The sequence below is a fragment of the Geospiza fortis genome, unplaced genomic scaffold (genome assembly GCF_000277835.1).
Source record: "Geospiza fortis unplaced genomic scaffold, GeoFor_1.0 scaffold330, whole genome shotgun sequence".
Classification (NCBI taxonomy): Eukaryota; Metazoa; Chordata; class Aves; order Passeriformes; family Thraupidae; genus Geospiza; species Geospiza fortis.
The window spans coordinates 1,543,060-1,562,924 of record NW_005054400.1 but is presented as its reverse complement, the minus strand read 5'-3'; the positions used below and the strand labels follow the sequence as shown (position 1 = coordinate 1,562,924).

The following is a 19,865-nucleotide window of genomic DNA, read 5'->3' as shown; positions in this document are numbered from 1 at the left end:
ATGTGGTGATTAGTGATGTTAGAAACCCAGAGAAGATGGGCAGAGACTAGGAACACCATAACTGAAGCTGATAGCTTTTTTTAATTTCAGGTCCTGCACGCGGCTTTTTTACTTCTATTTTTAAAGTTTTCTCCTGGTGTTTTACACAGTGTGTACACAAATATTGGTGAACTAATCTTGCTCCTGACCAGCAAGGGGTGGAGAATACCCAAGATCAGGCAGTTACTTGGACTGTCTTAAAAACCAGACCCAGTTTTAAATATATGTAATACATATTAAGAGAAACTATTTCTACAAGTTTTCTGTAAAATCGAATATGAAACTTGCTGTTTACAGCACTTTAGTGAATTATAGGTATGGCATTCCAGCCTGAATGAGATTATTTATAGAAACATAAATGTTTCAAGGGGCTGGAAAGCAAAATGAGAAGAAGCTAATGTGGAATATCTGCTGTTCGTTATTATTTTTCAAATAGATGCCTTTTTGAGAATTGTAAAGCCTTAATTAATAATAAGGTAATGATAGAGTTAATTTTACCTCACTGTGTGATTATTTGAAAGCTTAATCACAATATTTAAAATAATGGTGTATTTATATGTCTATAATATGAGATGGGTTTTATTTGGAATGTGAACTCCCCTCTCACTTGTACAATCAGCATTGTTGGCATGTGTTACTGAATTGCAGGAAGGGGTGAAGCAAAAATGTGAAGTTACATAAGCAAAAAAGTCAGTTTAGTCAGGAGAACCTCAGGAATTCTAGGATTTTTATTAAGGCCTAGGCTAAAGTGGACCTAGCCAGTGAAACAAAGCTTATTGGTTTAAACAGCAGCTTTTGGTACTCTTGGGTGCTTAGTTAACATTCAGAGTGTAGATGATAGAAGAGCTGGTGCACAGTGTAATTTTTTTAAAAGACAATGTTTTAAGCCCTCATATTTCAAATGCAGATTGCTCAGCCATTTCCAAAGGAGTCAGAACAGTGAAATAGCTCTGTCCACATTAGCACTTAACAGCAAGATGATTTTTTTCCCTCTTTTTAAATTAGCTTACTGTAGAACCAGATGGCACCAAAAGTATAAGCCATGTTTCTTACTAATGGCTCTGGGTCCCTCCACTTTTTATTCTCAATTACTTTATTTTTATTGCCTCTTTTTTTTTGGTGCAATGCAGGTATTTTGAGTTTGTTGATTGTTATGTTCCATGAAGCAGGGAAGGTAGGTAGAGATGTAGTTGTAGATTTAGCCCTCTATTTTGTAATAGGCTTTTCTAACTCATTTGACAAGCTTCTGTTTGAATTATTTTACTAAATACTTTCCCCATTTTACTCCTTACCTGTTTCGTTTCCCTGGATTCTCTTTGGTACAATCTCATGAACAGAGATGGTCAAGTCGAAAGAAAAGAACTTCATCCAAGGTAATTTTTTTTTTTTTTAAGAAAATGAAGGTCCCCTTCCAAAATCTGTGCCCTTCTCTGAAAAAGTCTAAACAAAGGAAAACTCAGAAGTGTAGAGGCGACCTGTCACAATATGATGGCTGTAGTAACCTTTGCTTTCTTGATTTTTCTATTCATCGTGATGGGAAATTCCTGTTGTTTTCTAATTGTAGGTGCTGTGGTAGTATCTAGTGGCAAGTGAACCTAAGACCCCATTCACAAAGAGCTGTAGAAAGAGAGAAAAACTTCCTGTACAGTAGACAGGGGTGTAAATTCAACCAAAATGAGGGGAGCTGTGGAGGGTTTGAGTTGTTTCAGAACGCGCGGACGGTGGTTGGTGCGGGAGCTGAACGAGGCTCTCCTGGATCCCCGTCTGTCTTTGGGGCTGCCTCTCACCATGGGTGGAATTTTGTGAGGCAGTATTTCTTCCAGTTGCCCCTGTGGGTTTTGAAATTCCTTTTGTTCTTGGAATGGAGGCTGAGCAGGGAGTTTTCATTACCTCCATTGTAGCAGGATTTCCAAGATTTGTGTGTTGCCACATGTCCGTGTAGCTTGCTTCCCTTGGTCTCCTGTAGGATCCCTGCAGGCTTCCATTACTTTTATATTCCTGTATCATTTTTGCATTAGATTTTAACTTGTTCAGGAAGCAGACTGTGGCTTTTTATGTGTTCTGTAAAGCTTTAATTTGCTATTGAGTAAATAACAATGCTACAGACACTGCAAGCCCCAGTACCCAGCTTGAGAGCTGTACAGTCTCAGTCTCTGAAAAGCAGAATTTGGCTCTTAAGATGAGTGTGCTCTCATGATATTTTCCCTCTGTAACTATCGGTTTGTGCCTAAATAAATTGAATCATTAACCTCCTCTTGTTTTATTCATTACAACTGTGGTGTGCTGTGTAGAGGAGCCAACCATCTCAGGTATTGTGCCAGCAAGAATGTTTTTGTCAATAGAAGAAGTGCAAAGTACAGCCTTTGGAGCTCTGATTGCAGGGATTTTGCAGTGCTTGGAGCAGAGAGCTGCCAGGAATGCTTGAATGCCACATGATAAACAGTGATGGAAAAACTGAAGAGCTTATCACTTCAGTTTTTAACTAAAACTCTGGAAATTACTGTGCCCTGGCTCGGTCAGCATTGCTTGATCCCCAACTTTCTCACACAGCTGTCTCTGGATGCTGGTTGGCTTTGGGACCTGGGAAAGGGAGTTGGGTTTTTAAACTCAGGTTCTTTTTCTTCAGAATGGTCAAAATTCTGTTTTGGTTGCTATTACTGGAAGCTTTGGGGTGCCTTTTTTCCCTATTTGTTTAGGAGTTTTTTGTTTGGTTTTTCTTTTTGCTTTTATGCAATATCTCATTGCATTTTGTATAATTTTTTTACATACATGTTTTTGGACCTTTAGCTGTCAGCCTTTCAGCTCTCAAGACTCTGTCTTGTACCTTACCACCTTTCAAAATAAAAATTAGGAGATGCTGAAGCATAGTGCTGATTTAGGAGACATGAAAGTATTGTTTAAAAGGAAAAAAAGCTTCAACCCTGTGCTCTGTTCTGTTCCAGTCACTAGAGGGTAGGAGAGCTTCAGCTCTTCCTAGGGAAGACACAGTTCATGCTCCAGTGTGATCTCTAAAGAAAACCTCTGTGACCATCCAAAGGCAGTAAAAAATATTTCCCAGCATGCGCTGGAAAAAATCTGACAAAGCAGTATTTCCTGGTTTATTGATTCTGCTAGTGCACTAAAACACTAGTACTGTACATCAATAACCATCTTTAGTTAGGAAACTCTGCTCTGTGGAAGCAGTACTAGCAGTTTGTGGCAGAACATAAAGGCTGGAAGAAAAATTGTGTGCATGGGGAATATAGGTGTCTAGGGAAGGCACAAGAGGTTATGGAAGAATAGCCAGAGAGTATGATGGGGTAGAAAACAATGCTGCTGGACGAGATAAAGATACAGGAATAAGGAGTGCAGGGGAAATGGAGAGAGCTCTGTAATGGATACACAAGCTTGTCTGGTTTTTGGCTCCTGAGCTGACTCTGGTTGGGTGTTGCAGGAGGAAAACACAGTATACTTTCCATTTGAGCAACATCTAAATTTCCTCTCTCCAGGCTTAGGCAAATAAAAGTTTTCTATTTGAAATAGTTTTCCTGGGATTTTTTTTTTAATGTGCTGAACTGCAGCTGACCCCTATTGTAATATTTAGCTTTTCCTCTTCTATAAATACAGGGAAAATGACTTATTTTAAGGATGGACAAAATGAATATAACTTTCACAGCTGTTTTTTAATCTGTATTGCCTACATGAAAGAAATCTGATTATCCTCTAATTTGACCATTTTATGTTGTCTTAATGCAGATTTGGCACATCAGTGTCCTAAATGAGTCTTTTCACATTAATCACAGGATTCTTGCTGACTTCCCAAATTTACCCCAAATGTTGATGGCATTGGTACCTGTTGCAGCTCTGTGTCAGACTGGCAGCAGGGCTCACGTGGGCTGTTGTGGATACTGTGCTCTCTTCATGTGTGTTCTCTGAGCTCCCTTGATTTTGGGAGAAAAAGGTGTGTTTCAGACAACAGCAAAAACAGTGTCAGCACAAGATCTCCAGTTTCAGTAGCCTCATGGTTATTACAGGGAGTATACAGGAAGGATTCCAGCAACTCAGTATGGTCTTTTAAATCATTTTGGAGCAAGAGCTGTTGAACTGCATGATTTAGGTGTCTCTTGATTATTACACAGTATATATTTTTCACTGCTGCTGGAAGGGAATCGTTGCATATTTGGGCAGATTCCCCAGACATGGGCAGCACATTCAGATCCCTCATTTTTCATAGGAGCTGAGAACAGCATTGTCCTCCGTGGGAGCTGTTTTCAAGAGTGTGGCTTTCTTCTTTTCCTCATGGAGGGTGGCATTGCAAAGGGAAGAGGATGCTGTTAGGCAGCATTAATGTATTCACTCATATCTGTGTATTGACATGCTCTCCCCTCTGTTCTGCTTTCCTTTCTGGGGCACAGAGGGAGTTGGTAGCTCTCTGCTGGAGCCCAGCATGCTGATGCTCACTACCCTTGTTTGTCCCGGGTGGCTTGAGTCTCACCCTGAGTGCCCTGCACGCTCTTTCCTGCATTTGTACAGCTGAATAACCTTTAAGTGTTGAACATCCAGGAGGCAGATAAGCAGGTCTGCTTGGGGTGGGTTGACCTGCAGCAGTTCAGTCCTGAAACAAAAGCGACAGAATTGCCACCTTGATAGCTTAAGCTGATTGAATAAATTGGCTGAAAGGCTGGCCGGACCCAAGGGCTCCTCAAGCATCTCATCGCAGGGGAAAATCCCTCACTGTCCTATCTTTTTTTTGTGTGTGTGTTCCTGTGTGGGCTGTTAGGTTTCATTTTTGTCTGCCTCATTGTGTTTGGCTCTCTCCCCCAATCCCCCGTGGGCAGCGCGGAGCGCGGGGACTCGCTCGCCACGGGGTCACACGTCGTGGTGCCAATCTCGTGTTGGTTCACTTGCCTTTCCACTGCCCTCTCCTCTTTCCCAAGGGGAAACTGCCTCTTGCGGATATGGTTTCTCTGCCTAATGAGGAGAGGTCCGAAGAGTCCTCCTATTTGTGTGTTGTTGTTTTCTCAAATGGCAAATTACGTGGCCCAGTTTTGACGTTGACCTCTTCACAGGGATTGCAGCAGGCTTTCTGTTGTCCTGTCTCATCCTTTTAAATGAAGGATGGGAGAGATGGGCTCACTTCACACTTGGCCACCTCGCCGTGTCATTTAAATGTACAATTTTTCTGCATCTCTTTATTGCTTCAAAAACAAGTTTGAACTTGGGGCATGTATGTGTGTGTCAGGAAAAGAGACAGATTTGAAAGCAGCCCTGATGCACCAGAGGGGATTTGCTGGGTGCCTATAGAGGGAGATTATGGACAAATGGAGTTATCAGGGAGACTGGAGCTCCTAAAGGATTTTGTGAAGCTGGGTCAATGAGCTGGTTCTTTCCCCTCCAAAGCTCTGTCATTCTTGTTCAGCTCTTGTATTTGGCTCTGTGAAGGCAGAATATAGCCCACCTGCTCATTCTTCTTTTTTAAACCAGAACCAGAAAGTGATAAAAAATTGAAAGTTGGTGTGAGAAACTTTTTTATTAATTTTGAAACCAGGAACAAGATTTTGAGAGTGGTGATGTGAACACTGATTTTTAATTTTTCTGTTCAGAGCTATGGGATGCTTTTTGGGCAAATTTTTCTCCCTTTCTAAGTTGGGAGAAGAACCATCTTCTGTTCCTTTTGTGGCAGGATCCTGCTTTATGACCAGGCCATACTTTTGCTGCAGAGATTACTTATCTGATGAGTTACAGTTCTAGATTTTGCAGTGGATGTGGGTTCTTAAGCTTAAAAAGCATCTAGTTCGTTCTAAGGAATAAGGATCTCTGGATATTTTTGTCCTTATTGTCTGTTTTTTTGTTGCTGTTTTTTTCTATCCTGGCTGTCTTGTTTGAGGGATGTCTTTAGTTCCAGTTTTTGTCCATTTTACAGCAGTGAACTGCTCATAAAGGTGACCTTTGTGGTGTTACTGCTTTTTTGTACACAGAGCCCAGCCAAAATCAGAGCTCTAGCTTGTCTAGAGACAACCCTCAAATTTTGGTCTCAAGTCTACCTTGATTGCAGAAACGATGAGGGGAAGGAATAAGCAAGCTTGTCCAGTGCCTTGTTCTTGGGACATGTGCCAGCTTCCATCATAAATCATGTGCTTCTTAATTTCCAGCCCTGTAGCCTGATCCCAGCTTCAGCCAACTTTTCTGTACCTCAGCAAGGCACCTTTGCTTGGGCCTGGGATGTAGCCAGAGTGTGAGCAGAGAGCTTACAGGAAAAAATAGCAGGAGAGGCCTGAAGGACCTGGCATCCAGTGTGGGAGCCCAGCTGGAAAGGGCTCAGGTTCAGCTGGGGAGGAGCTGCAGTACCCAAGTGTGGAGGCATCAGTAGCCTGGGAGGTAACAGAAAAGGGAGAGCTGAATAGGTAAAACACTTCAGAATTGTCACTGATTAAGCAGTTGTGTCCTCATTTCCTGGCCAGTATTGACCAGGGCTTTGGCTTTTCTGGTCTCATCATGAAGGCAGGTTAAAAGGCTGGCTGGTGGCAAGGAAGAGTGTTTGGGGTGTTTTTTTTCAGTGCTTGTTTTGCCCGAGTAACTCTGTTGGACTAAGGGCTGTGCTCCTCTGTGCTCTGCTCTGCAGTAGTTTTGCCAGCTCAGAGGGAGGCTGTGAAGTTGAATCAATTAGCTCTGTGTAAATCAGTTTGAAATGAGTAGGTGTGGGGTATCAGAGAGGAGGTAAGTCTAAAATAAATAAAGCAATATCATTTTCTTGTCACCTGGGAGGCATTTTCCATAGTGCAGACTTCCCTAGGCAGCACTAAAGTTGACTCATTGAAGGCCTGGGTCTGTGGGTCTACCTCACGTCTGATTTTCCCCAGACGTGCTTCCTTCCAGAAACTGTGAGTGGAATCTGAGACACTGCCTGTTTCACTGGGATTTCCATCGGGGTGGTCAGAGGAACAGCCTGCCAAATACCTGGGGAGGCTGGAGAGGTGGCCACAGAGCAAGCACAGAGGGGCTCTTTGGTGCTACGAGGCACAGGAAACGTGCCAGACCTGCTGAGCAGACTCTGTGGGGGTGACCTGGGCATGTCCAGGAAATCCAAAGCATTCCTCATGTGCTGTGTCTTGCAGGGGTGTGAGACAAGCAGCCTTCCCATGCTCAGTTTGGAGAGAGCCTTGTGCCAGTGGCAGGGCTGGACTGGGGGAGGTGGGGAAGCTTGTGGAGCCTGTGTGGAGCTGCTGCAGGTCAGCACGGTGCCCTGAACCAGTTGCAAACATCTTGGCTCCACTCTGCAGTGGGATGCTCTCAAGTGATGCTGGATCTCATGCAGGTCCTGTTAGCTGGAGACCAGCACACCCCTCTTCTGAGAGGAGCCCAGAGCAGCTGCACGGCCAGAGAGGGGGTGCACGAGGCTCTTTGCTTGGGGCCACCTGTTTTGGGAGGTCAAGGTTGGTGCATTGCAATGTGTTTCAGTAATATTGAGTGCAGGTGCTGATTTTTCCAGGGGCTGTGTGGGATCCAGGCTGGTTTGGGTACCTCCCAAGAGTCCTTTGAACTGTCAAGTCAGCAGCTACAAGGGTGGGGTTATGTGTGCTGTAGAGCTGGGGTAGGAAGGTCCCCAATGCTGACTCCCTGAAATACTGGCCTGGATGAAAAAAAGAAAAGAATCCAAGTTTGATTTGAAAACTGAGTGATAACAACTGTCTTTTGTGTTCAGCCTGGAAGCTTTGAAGAGAGCTGGATGCTTTGTTTTTAAAAGAAATTGTAACGTGGATAATAAACTTCATCTGGTTTTTTTTTTTTTAATTTTTTTTTGTGAACTAACATCAAATACCTCTTCCTCCTCCGAGGAAGGAGCAGGAGGGGGAGGGAAAATCCTTGCTCCTAAAGCAGCGAGTACATCACATCAAACATGACTATGTTAAATACTAAAATGTTCAAAGTACAAGCGAGATAGATAAAGGCTTTGATGGGAAGTGGATATTTCCCAGGGACATTACAAGCAATAATCCAGATGTTATGGTGTAATGCAATGAGTGTCCATGGATAGATGGGGAGCTCAAGCCAAGCAGCGCCTGCTGTAGGCCTTAGCCCTCCACTCCCATGCTGTTACGCCATATGGAAGCAATCTCCAGGCCCCCTTAATAGCCAGCTTTGGATTCCATTTTCACAGGGCTCATAGAGCTAAGTGGAGCTGTTTTATGGACAAGTTAGATAGAAGCCTTTCCAAGATAAACATCCAATTCGAAATTAGGACATACCAAGCTGCAAAATTATTTTAGGCCATATTTCATGGAAGCATTGCCATTTTTCTAAGGCGATTGCCAGACTGTAGAATGCCCTTTGATCCCTTGTGGACATTACTCCCTTTTTTATAAAAAGGATTTTGAAATAGCTGCAGTGTTTAGGGAGGAGTATATCTGCTGGGACTTTGAAGTATGTCCATGGGAACAGTCATGCTTTAGCTTTTTGGCCCAAAAGACGAACTTTAAAAAAAAAAAAAAAAAAAAAGAAGAGAAAAGAAATTACATTGCAGCTGGATTTATGAATCAAAATCTCGTTTTCTTTTTAAAGGTAGGAATTTTTACCCATTGTGCCAGGAAAGCCAAACGGGCTGTTTAAATAGAAGTATATTAATATGCTTGTGGGATTCAGAATTCGGTATTTTAACCAGTAAAAAGCAAGTAAAAAATTTGTGAGTTCACCACCTATGATTTAAGAATTTTGTTGCCGGGTAATTGATCCATAAAAAGTAATCTTCAGACATCAGGTGCTTTTGCAATCGTTTTATTTAGCAACAACATTTCTTACTTGCTTTTAAAGCTAACACGTCCTGTTTTAAAGTGACTTGTGAAATCTTCTCCTCCGTCTTGCTCCCACCTGTACATGACATGATTGAAGCTCCAAAGTGTGGCGAGTTAAAAGTTGCTTCAGGAGAATAAAATATGGCAGGATTTTTACTGCGGGAAGAAGAGTATAGCCTTGAGTTTTAATGTTTCCAGCTCACTCCCCCCAAATAAAGGCCTATTTAATCATCCTCTGTCCAATAAAATATTGCCAGTTAGCAAACTGTTAGCGCAGCCGTGCTGCACAAGATGAAGCTGCGAAGGTAACAAATGTGGCTACCAGGTAACCATAACTCTAGATAAAGAGCCTGGTGGTGTCAGTGTTTTTTCAGCAGGCATCAGTATTTTTGATTCGTGGGCTCAGTTTTTGGAAGCAGGAAGAGCAAAGTTAGCAAAGAGCTAAGGCGGGCAGCTGAGTGATGGAGGAGGTGGAAGATGCTGCTCAGCCTTTCACCTGGCCGTGGGCTTTATGATCCTGGGCTGCCTCCCCAGAAAGGATAGACCTGCTTTTTATGGATGTAGCTGGAGAGGTTTTAAGAGTTTACTTTAGTTTTTCCCCTGTTCTGTTCTCCATGGCTCTCCCGTGCCTTCCCCTGAGCCAAGGTACCAGACTGCTCTCCATGCTTGAGATCTGCTCTTGCTGGAGCTCAGCCAGGGTAGCTGAAGGTGACTTCTCTGTTGGTTTAAGCAAACCCTGCTGATTTTGCTGTGACATTGAGCACTGTCCCTTCACAGGGACTGTAGTACAGTTGGGCAGAAAATCCATAGCATCCTACTGCCTTCCATTGCCTGCTTACCCTTAGGGAAGCATAGTGTCCCTCTCTTACTCCTGGTGTGCTTTCATAGCTCAGTTAACGTGAGCATGAAAATGTGTTTGAGTCTCAGAATATTCTGTGTTGTGCCTTGCTCTTCAGTTGAGTTAACGTGAGCATGAAAATGTGTTTGGGTCTTGAAACATTCCGTGTTGTCCTTGCTTTTCAGTCGAGTTTCACGCGGAACCTGCGGCTCTCGGAGTCGCTGCGCAAGAACCAGCTGTGGAATGGGCTGGTCACCATCACCCTCTTGGAGGGCAAGAACATGCCCAGAGGGGGCTTGGCAGAGATTTTTATTCTCCTCAAACTGGGGGATCAAAGATACAAGAGCAAGGTAAGTATTAAGGATTTCCTTAAGTTGTCTGAAGTCAGTAAGGAGCTTGGTGTTTCTTTTACTGGTGTTGCTACCTCAGATGGAACTGTTCTTGATACTCTCTTTGATAAGTGAGTTCAAAATCAGGAGACAGACTGGAAGCATTAACATTTTGCTCTGTCTTGATGCCAGTAGAGAAAGAGCAAGTTAGGAATATTGTGTGTTATCAGTGTTTTGTGCACTTAACACACTTATCATGTGGATGGATGTTTGATATTAATATGAAATGAAATAAAGCTACATGCATCACACATGTGTTTTGTTCTCTGCCAATACAGAAGTTGAGGTTGCAGTGCTGGAAAAGTAGATCTGAAATGGTTTCCAGTGCAGGGGAATTATTATTCTTTTAAAGTACTTTTCTTGAAAAATATGTTACATATTGCAGAACCTGCCCCCCAAACAGATAACATGTTTCATGGTTTTGATATTAATTTTTATTCTTCTAGGCTGTGTTTATCTGTATACAGTTCAGTTGTATAAGAGTCTAAGAAATGAATGAGGTTCCCAAAGATACACATTTCATCCGGAAAGCCTAATAAGAAGAAAGGCTATAATTAAAATAATACTCTTTTGAGAGAGCAAGAGCTCTGCATGTCATGAACTGGAAGTGCAGAGGAGGAGAAAACAAACCTCCTCCTGTACAAAATGTACAGAGCAAGTTCACAGAACATAACATTTGGATGTAGGCGCATCTGAAACCTGCACTCTGTCCCTCACATCAGACCTCAAACCAAGGTCATGATGTTTTTTTATTTAGAAAAGTAGTTTTGGAAAATAACAAATGGTTTAGTTACTTTAGAATAAATAGATAGATGTTATTCCCATTACAGTCCCTTTTTATGTGTCTCTTTAATGGTCCATAGATGTGTTGTGAATCTGCAAGGCTGAGCTGTTTGCTTAACACAGAAGGGTGAAAAACCACTGCTTTGGGTTCCTTAATTCATTTAAACCTGTTTCCAGGTGATTGTCCTCAAAAGGATTATTCCTGATTTCTTCCAGTGTATGATGGTGAATGATGACCGTGGAGCTGGTGGGATCTACCTTGTATTTTGGAATTTTCCCATCCATTCATTCAGATAACAACTGTATTGTTATTGAGAGGGAGGAAAGAGAATATTTAGCAAGATGAGACTGTATGTAATGGGCTGGGGATCTTTGGTTGGAATGACATTAGTACTTGATGTTCTTACATCCAGCCTTGTTCTGTAGAATTGATTTCTTTTTTCTTCTTTTTGATTTACTGTGAAAATAAGTACTGTTTAAGAAAAGTAAATGTTATAACTGCATGTTTTCTAGACACTGTGTAAGAGTGCAAATCCTCAGTGGAGGGAACAGTTTGATTTTCACTACTTCTCTGACAGGAAGGATATGTTGGACATTGAGGTGTGGAGAAAGGATAACAAAAAGCATGAGGAGCTTTTGGGAAGGTAAGTTTGGTCTGAGTTAGATTTTGTATTTTTTTGGGTGGGGGGAATGGGTGAAGTACAAATAATAAAGTTTTTTTGATTATTTTTTTAGAACTAATCAATTTTTTTTTCATTACAAGCATCATAATGTATTTTTCTGTCCTTATTCCATCTATGTCCAGGTTATGTTTACATTATGTTTATTAGAACCTATTAGTGAGTAATCGACTAGCCAAAATCTGAATGCAGAGACATCCAGGCCACCTCTAAAACCTGAAGTACTGTGGGAGCTCAGTGGCATCAAGAGGCAGTATTTTTCTGTATTTTTCTGGTGATATTGCTCCACATCTTTACATATGCTCTGCTGGTGCCAGCCCAGGGATTTTGTGCTCCTTTTGAGAGTGGTGTTTGCACTTCGATGCTGTGTTCTTCTAAGATTCTTTAATTCCATTCCACTCTGTCTGAATTTGTACAGTGTTGTTTTCTTAGTAGTACCTCTTTCTTCCTTGCTTTGGCTTTTCAGCATGGTCCTGTGGACCCATCTCCCCAAACAACATCTGTGCTGCTGGGGACATGCAGCAGCACCAGGAACCATTCACTCCACTGGACACCCTCTTTGGTCTGTCCAGCTCATCTGCTGGCAGGATCATTGCCACAACTCTCGATGTCCTGAGGGTGGGGACCCTGCCTGCAGTTGTTTGCTGCTCTCACCTGGCCAGGGTTTCACAATGTGCTGACTAAATAGCAGTAACTCATAAGAACATTCTCTAACTTTAGGCATTCAAATAGTTTGAGACTATTCACTGAGAAGAACAATGCCCTTTGGCTCTACAAATGCTTGTGGTTTTGCAGAGCAGGAAATTCTTTCTGGCTGAGTGCTGTTGCTCATCACATGGAGAAGTGGCTGAAGATGAATCTGTTCCTTCCATTCTCACAGTTACTTCCATTACTTCTGATACTCTGTTTAGAGTTAAGAAATAAAGCAGTGTTTGCAGCTTGCCTCAGGTCAGTCTCTGATGCTGGAGCAATTCTTCCTGAGGTTTTTCCCCTTTATTTTAATTTTTCCCTAGGCTTTCCCTGCCTTTTTTTCCTACTGGTTTCTGGCAGGTGGTGTTTAGTGTGGCAGAAACAATCAGTGAAATGCTTATTCTGTTCAGCACTGGTGAGGTCTGTGTGGTAGATCTACCTTAAAGAAAAGGTAAATCTTCCAGGGTAAATCCCTGGAAGTGTTCAAGGCCAGGTTAGATGGGACCCTGAGCAGCCTGGTTTAGTGGAAGCTGTCCCTGCCCATGGAAGGAGTTTGGAACAATATGATTTTTAAGATCCAACCCAAACAATTCTGTGATTCCATGTTTAAATTTATTTTTGATGTCTATGTGGAGAAAAATTTTTTTGCTTTTGTTGTCTTAAGCACAGCAAATTGGCTGTAGCATCAAAATGGGAAAAAATACACTAGTTTTTGAAGAGCAATTGCAGGAATAGGTAAACACCAAGTGCATAATAACAAGTATTGTTTTTACAGTGTAGAAACTTTCTGACACCCTATAAATAATATTTTATGAAGGGTTCAAATGCAGTCTAATCTGGAGAAGGATTCTGTTGGAAAAACAGCATTATGAGGTGCCATGTTTATTGTCTCCATGATTTCCAAGTTGAGTTTTGAGATTTCTGGATTTCACAATATCATTGTAAGAAATATTCTTTAGTAAAATGTTTGTGGGTTATATTCGGTCATTACACACAGCAGTGCAGCCAACTGCCCTCAAATAATTTGCATGGCTTTAAGGAAAAAACAAAATTTTCTGGATCTGAATTAATAATTTTGTGGTCAATTTATGAATAGAGTTAGAATTCATTATGGTCCCTTCCAGCCTGCCCAACCTCCAACTGCGTTGGTTAAACCTTTAAATATATGCATGTTTTTAATATTTAAATGAAGTTGGAGGTGCTCACAGCAGAGTCAAATCTGATAAACTTTTGTGGCACAAAGACTCCTGTTAATTCCTTTAGACACAGGATTTCAGATAGTATGGACGCCTTAAGACTCTGGAATATGGTTCTTCTCCCAGGCATAATTTGTTTTCAAGGTAAAATATTGTTCTTGAAATAGGACCTGAAGTGTCTGTGGAGAGCATGGAACATGTAGAATAAGGAATGCCTTGGACCTCTGGTGCTGAGCACAAACACCTGGGGTGTTTGTCTGCTTCTGAGTTAGTGAGGAAACATTTCATGTCACCCTTCTATCACAAAACAAACCCTCACTGTCAGTGCACATCACAAGCTAAATTATTACATTCAGCCTACCTGCAGTCTCCTCAGAGTTTCAGCTGGGTCCAATTTCTCTTCCTCACTTAAAATCCCACGGCCTTGAGTGGTTCAGCTGCAGGCTCTGACACTGAGGGCTGGCTGCATTTTGGTGCTGGCTGAAATAATCCCTCTATTTAGTCTGCACAGCGCTGTTAGTAACGTTTATTGAGTGCTTTTTGTGTCCTTTGGGAGAAGAGGCACGCTATAAACAGGAGAGGATGTTAATGTATATGAATAAACAAAGGTGTTAACGTGTGCAGAATTTGTCCAGGCAGAGTTAAATTGTTTATGCCAGGTTGTTAGAGGGTGTTTCTGCGTTAGGGGATATGTTCTGGAAAAAGACATGCTGCAGAACGTTGAAGGGTTTTCCTTCACATATTTACCTCAAGAAAGAGATTTTACAAAAATTGCTAAACTTAAGCTCTGAGACTGGAGTGCATCCAATATCTTTATGATGAATGCCTCCAGGAAACTGTCTTTGCAACAAGAAACACCCCGTGTTTTAAAGGCTGTGCTGTTGGGATGGAGCAGTAAAATCCCCATTATAGCTGCAACCAAAGCCTTCACTTAAATCTTGCCAGGCTGTAGGATGAATCAGAAAAAACAAAATTTGTCCATTGAATAAGTCATAATAAGACCTTACTAATTGTTTCCCTGACACTTGTGGCATTTGAAATTTCAAGTATTAATCACAGATACATCTGTCTCTACTCTCTGATGATTCTGATCTCTTTTGTGAAGGGATTTCAAGAAGTCTGCAGGAAGTAAAGTGGCACTGTAGTGTACAGATTATTTTTGTATGTATTTATATATATTTAAAAAGATTCCTGTCATAATTTGATTAACTGTGATTGGGAAAATGAAATACAACTTCATGGCTAGTAAGAAGTTAGCCTCAGCACTTTTTAGTGAAATTTTAACATGTGATTCCCTGATAAACAAATATTTTAATCCCAGATTTGCTGTGTACTGTTCTCAAGTAGTATTTATCTGCAAAATTAGTAAAAACTGGGGGGGAAAAGGAAACTACAGGCGAGGGCTTTAAGTCAGAAGAACAGTCTTAAATTAAAACTAAAGCTGTACAGGACTAGAGGCTTATATAGGGATGTAGACCTCAATACTGATCAGGAGGAGGAAGGAAAGCAATTAATTGTTGTTAAAAGAAAGGAAAGTGATACAGTTGTGTGCACAACGCATTCTTAACTTACAGAACTGCAGCCCCTATAGATTGTGCATGTAGCCACTTGTGTGAAAGATTATGTCTGAATTTAACATAGCAAAAGATGACAACAAGCAGAGCTGTTCTATCCTAAGACAGGATTACTGTCGAGAATTTAGCTCAGGAGATCATTTGTATCACCTAAAATACAAATGTTCTGAGAGTTTTGCCCTTTGCATTCAGAGCAGGCAACTTTTAAACAAAAGTGGATTACCTCCATTAGTTTGATTCTGTGCCCATCACAAGTCTCTTACCACTTTCCTGTGAAATAATTATGTGTAGTAAGATCTTGCAGATAAAAGGCTGAGAAAGAAGGAAAGGAAGAGTTTCTGTTTCACAAGAATGAGGGAAGTAGTTTGGAAATCATTAGACTCGTTTTAATAGTGTAGAAGTGTTAGTGTGGAAATTGCTGAATTTATAAAGTAAATTGAATGTCTAATTGTTTTACCAAGCTGCATTCTCTGCAGTCTGATTTTATAACCTAAATGAAACAGAGTGTCTTTTTTTCTTAAGCCTTTTGCCAGTGCAAACGTGGATTTTCCTTTCTCACAAGATTTTTTTTCTCACAAGAAAATATAGGCATACCTTGAGTGAACACAGATGTTTTAAGGAAAGTTAGTTTGCACAGAAATCAGACATGATTTGAGGAAGAAATATTTACACTCCACCTCCTGCTGTTTTCCCCTCCACATGTGCATCGCTCTGACCTCCATACCCTTGTACTCCATCTTTTCTTTAACCTTATGCAAATCAAATTCTTTTAAGAAGAGAAGCAATTCCAGTTTGCCAAAAAAAGATAGAATTATATTTAACGTTGCCTTTGACATCTGATGGAGTTCGAGGTTATCTATTGGTGGGAGATGCTCTTGTCTGAACAAGTTGTGTTTTCTGTCTTACTCCATGGAGAGTTTTAAACATAAAAAATCAACTGCAGCTTTTCCCAGCTTTTCGTGGACTGCATTGAGTGGGTGGTGTATGAAATGCTGATGTGGGAGACATGGCCCCTATTGCCAGCTGAACCACAGAGCAGCTGGGTGACCTTGAGATTTCCCCTCTCCTTCCTTTAATTTCTGCATCTAGGAAAAAAACCAAACCAAAACAAAAAACCAAACTCCAAGATAAGGATACATCCCCCCTTTTGTGCTGATACCCAAAGTATCACTGGAATTGCTGCAGCCTGAGACACAGTGGTGTTAATGCAGCCAAGGTGATGTTGACCTCCGGTGTGGAAGTGATAAGGGCTTTTTCTCAGAAAGAAATAAGGTCTTTTTCTCTCTCTGTGTTGTTGTTTTGTTTTCTTTCCTGCTGTAACTTTTCCTGTCATATTTTTCTGAAGAGTCTAGGTGTAGCAGTGAGCTTTCAATGCAACCTCTCACACTTGGAAATGGTGTTGAGAGGCAGCCTACGCGCCGAGCCGTCTTGGTACTCTGCCTGGTTTATTTTCCTTCTCTTTCAAAGCACTTGAAAGCCGTTAATAAGAGTAAACTTGAAACCTGTTGTACCTCCAGAGCAGTGGAGAGAAAAGAGCACACTTAAGGCAAAGTCATTCCTGTTGATTGTGGTCAGAGGAAGCTTAAGGAGTTGTGTTTTAATACACAGAGTTACTGGACAGCTTAGAAACTCATCAGAGCAGTGGCTTTTACTTCATAACATGGTTTCTTGGGTTCTCAGGCTGAAATGTTTTGAGATTTTTTTCCTCTTTTTTTTTTTTTTCACCCCCCTTTAGCATTCACAGAAAATAGGCTGTTAAGAAGCGGAAAGCATGCAATTTATAGCAGATGGGCATAAACTACTCCAGCTCTACTACTGGAATGGGATCAATCAGGAACACTACATGCACCATTTACCCAGAAGAAACACACCTGGGGGAACCCTGTGGAATTTTAGCCTATTAAGACAACACCTTAACAAGTTTAGTTTAAATAAAAACTTGTCGGCAGGCATTAAGTGAAGCAAAACCCCTCGCTCTCCATCAGCCACTGCCCATCCCTTTGAGGAATGTTCCTCTTGCAGTGTGGCAGCAAACCTTTTCCTTCCTTCTTTTATTTTTTCCTTTCTTTTTTTTTTCTTTTTGTTTGTTTGTTTTCTCTTTCTTTTGTTTTGTTTTATTTTTTACCCTTTTTTCATCTGTAACTTTTGCTCAGCCTGTTCTTATGTGCCGAGCCCCACGGAGGTTCAAGAAAGTTCCACTCCATTTACTGGACTTCTAAATAGAAAGCATTTAGCTAAGCCAAGTGATTACACTTTTTGTTGCATTTAACCACTCCCTTCATGTGTAACTGGCTGCCTGGTGATCTCTCTGCTTTAGCCCATACTCATATTTTATTGTTGTCTCTTTATGAATTTTTCTCTTTTATCCTCTTTATTTTTATTTTTGGGGGAAGCATCAGGTTAATGATACATATTACGTGCAAGGAGTGGGCGGGTGGGGAGACTTTTAAGACAATCCTTCCCTTTGGGAAATATAACAGTACACTGAAAATGTAGCTCTAGTAAGGCTTGTAAAAGAGATTGGGGCATACAGTATAATGTAGCATAAAATGGAGTATGTGACTTTAAAGAATCTAATCTATTTTAGGCTAATGTTTTAAATTTTGCATTTGCCCCTTTTCTTTTCCCCCAGGTGAAATTGAATTGTGTTTCAAATCCATCACAAAACACTGGGGGATTTTAGAGGGGAAGTGAGGCAGGCCAGAGTTAAGTTCTCCTCCTGTACTTGCAGCCTAAACCTTTTACTTCCCCTTACCAGTAGACAGACCAGAAAGCAAAATCTGACAGTAAGTGCAATAGAATCTGCCTAATTGGTTTCCCGTGTTTAATTTTGGATTTTTTTTTATTTTTTGCACTGAGAAAGCAGAACTTTTTGGTTCCTTTATTTTTTTTTTTACCACCTCTTTTTCCTTATTAACCCTTGGCAATGTCGTTCCAGGTGCCACGTTGACATTACTGCCCTGCCAGCAAAGCAGACCAACTGCTTGGAGCTGCCTCTGGAGAAACACCCAGGGTCCCTGCTGATGCTGATTGCTGTTGCCCCATGTACAGGAGTGTCTATCTCTGATCTGTGTGTCTGTCCCTTGGGAGACCCCAATGAACGGCAGCAGATTTCTCAGCGTTATGTGAGTTTGTATTTTTTTCTTTTTTTTTTTCCTTTTTTTTTCTTTTTTTTTTGGTTTTGAAGTAGTCACAATTGCAGAAAATAAATTTCTCCACGCATAATGACCTGTCCCCTACCAAAGAAAACTATTAAATGGAGTAGTTGCATGACGAATGACGAGGAGATTGGCAGGGCAGATAGACCCAAGCAATTTGGCTGTTTGTATTTGCTGAGTTTTAAACTAATGCTGTTCTTTGCAAACTTGAATTGTATTAGGAGATTATCATGGGGAATGAGACATTGAATATCATGAAGAGATAATAATAACACTTAGCTTTATTCCCTCCTATGGGAAGGTTATTTTCTGGACTTTAAATGTTGGGAGATAAAGCTTTGTGATGGCTTCCATGTTCTCAAAAGCTGGTCAGGATGGAATAAATGTATTTCAATTTGTGCCTGGGGAGGTTTAGATTGGATATTAGGGAACATTTCTTCCTCAAAAGGGTTTTCAGCACTGGAACAGGCTGTCCAGAGAAGTGGTTGAGTCATCAGTGATGGAGGTATTTAAAAGATGGGTAGATGTAGCTTTTAGGGACATGGTTTAGTGGTGGGCATGGCAGTGCAGGATTAGTTGTTGAACTTGATGATCCTAGAGGTTGCTTCCAACCTAACTGATCCTGTGATAAGCTATTTAGTGGTCCATAGTCTCTGTTTCTTACTGAATTCCAAGTAAAATACATCTTTATGCTTTTCTCCTTGCAGTGTATAAAGAATTCCTTTCAAGACATGAAGGACATTGGCTTCTTACAAGTCAAAGTTTTAAAAGCAGTGGACCTGATGGCAGCAGATTTTTCAGGTATTTTATTTCTGTTTTGCAGCATATAATGCTGTAATATATTGCAAATGATCAGTTGATCAAGGAAAAGTGAATCATCCCATCGTCTCTCCAGCACTGAAACCTGCCTCAGGGAACTGAGATACCAAATGGCTTTGACTGCCAAAAGTGTATGGGAAGGTCCAGTGGATGGAGATCTTAATTTCCCATTAGACCTGAGCAATCTGACAGATAACTTTACAACAGCACATCATGCTAAGTGTTTTTTCCATCAGGAATATGTAAAGTAAGAGTTGATAACACAGCGATGGGGCTTGCAGAGCACCTGCCAAGCAAAGCCTCTCCATCTTCTATAAGGTGTTTTGTGAGTTTGGAGCAAGGCTGAAAGATGCTGGGGTGTCTGATGTGGTGCTGGGTGTGTGGGTTTGGGTGATGCTGCAGGCTGTCACCTGACAGAGAGAGCTTGTCAGCAACGGGGCTGCGAGTGCGATGCTTTCTCTTAGAGCTTATTTGAGGCTTCACTTTGGGATGACCTTTTTGGTGCTCTTACTCCATGAAAAATATGGATTTTCCACTGAGCTGTTCCTCAGGTTTGTGCTTGGTCCTGACAGCAGCGGACACTAACGCCTTTTAAAACCACAACTTTATATTGTACCTCTGGGGAAAGTCTAGGAGGTTGTACTTCTCTGTAGCGACTGCCTGGATATTATTATTTTTATTATCATCTTCTCCAGGATTCTGGAGACCTTTTAATTCCCCTCTCTATCTCACAGCAGCTCATAATTCACAGGCACAGCATTGTGTGTTGTGTATTTGCTGACACAGTCATTTTTTAAAGATAACTTGTTGATAAAGCCAGGAAAGATGGTGGAGGAAAACATTTTTGCCCCATTCCCTTGTTTTTGTGAAGGCATTGTTACATAAGAGAATGCTGCTCCTAAAAAAATGAGCAAAGGAGAAAGCCCACAAT

At 41.3% G+C, this 19,865-nt stretch overlaps 1 protein-coding gene across 1 annotated transcript in view; it reads left to right on the top strand.

The window, feature by feature from the left end:
- Positions 1-19,865, top strand: part of MCTP2 (multiple C2 and transmembrane domain containing 2) — a 103,405-nt gene that overhangs the window by 21,871 nt on the left and 61,669 nt on the right. Inside the window, exons 8-12 of the mRNA XM_005426048.2 lie at positions 1,377-1,412; positions 9,831-9,995; positions 11,331-11,461; positions 17,896-18,082; positions 18,823-18,916. Coding sequence (XP_005426105.1) covers positions 1,377-1,412; positions 9,831-9,995; positions 11,331-11,461; positions 17,896-18,082; positions 18,823-18,916 — 613 coding nt within the window. The remainder of the gene's footprint in view (positions 1-1,376; positions 1,413-9,830; positions 9,996-11,330; positions 11,462-17,895; positions 18,083-18,822; positions 18,917-19,865) is intronic.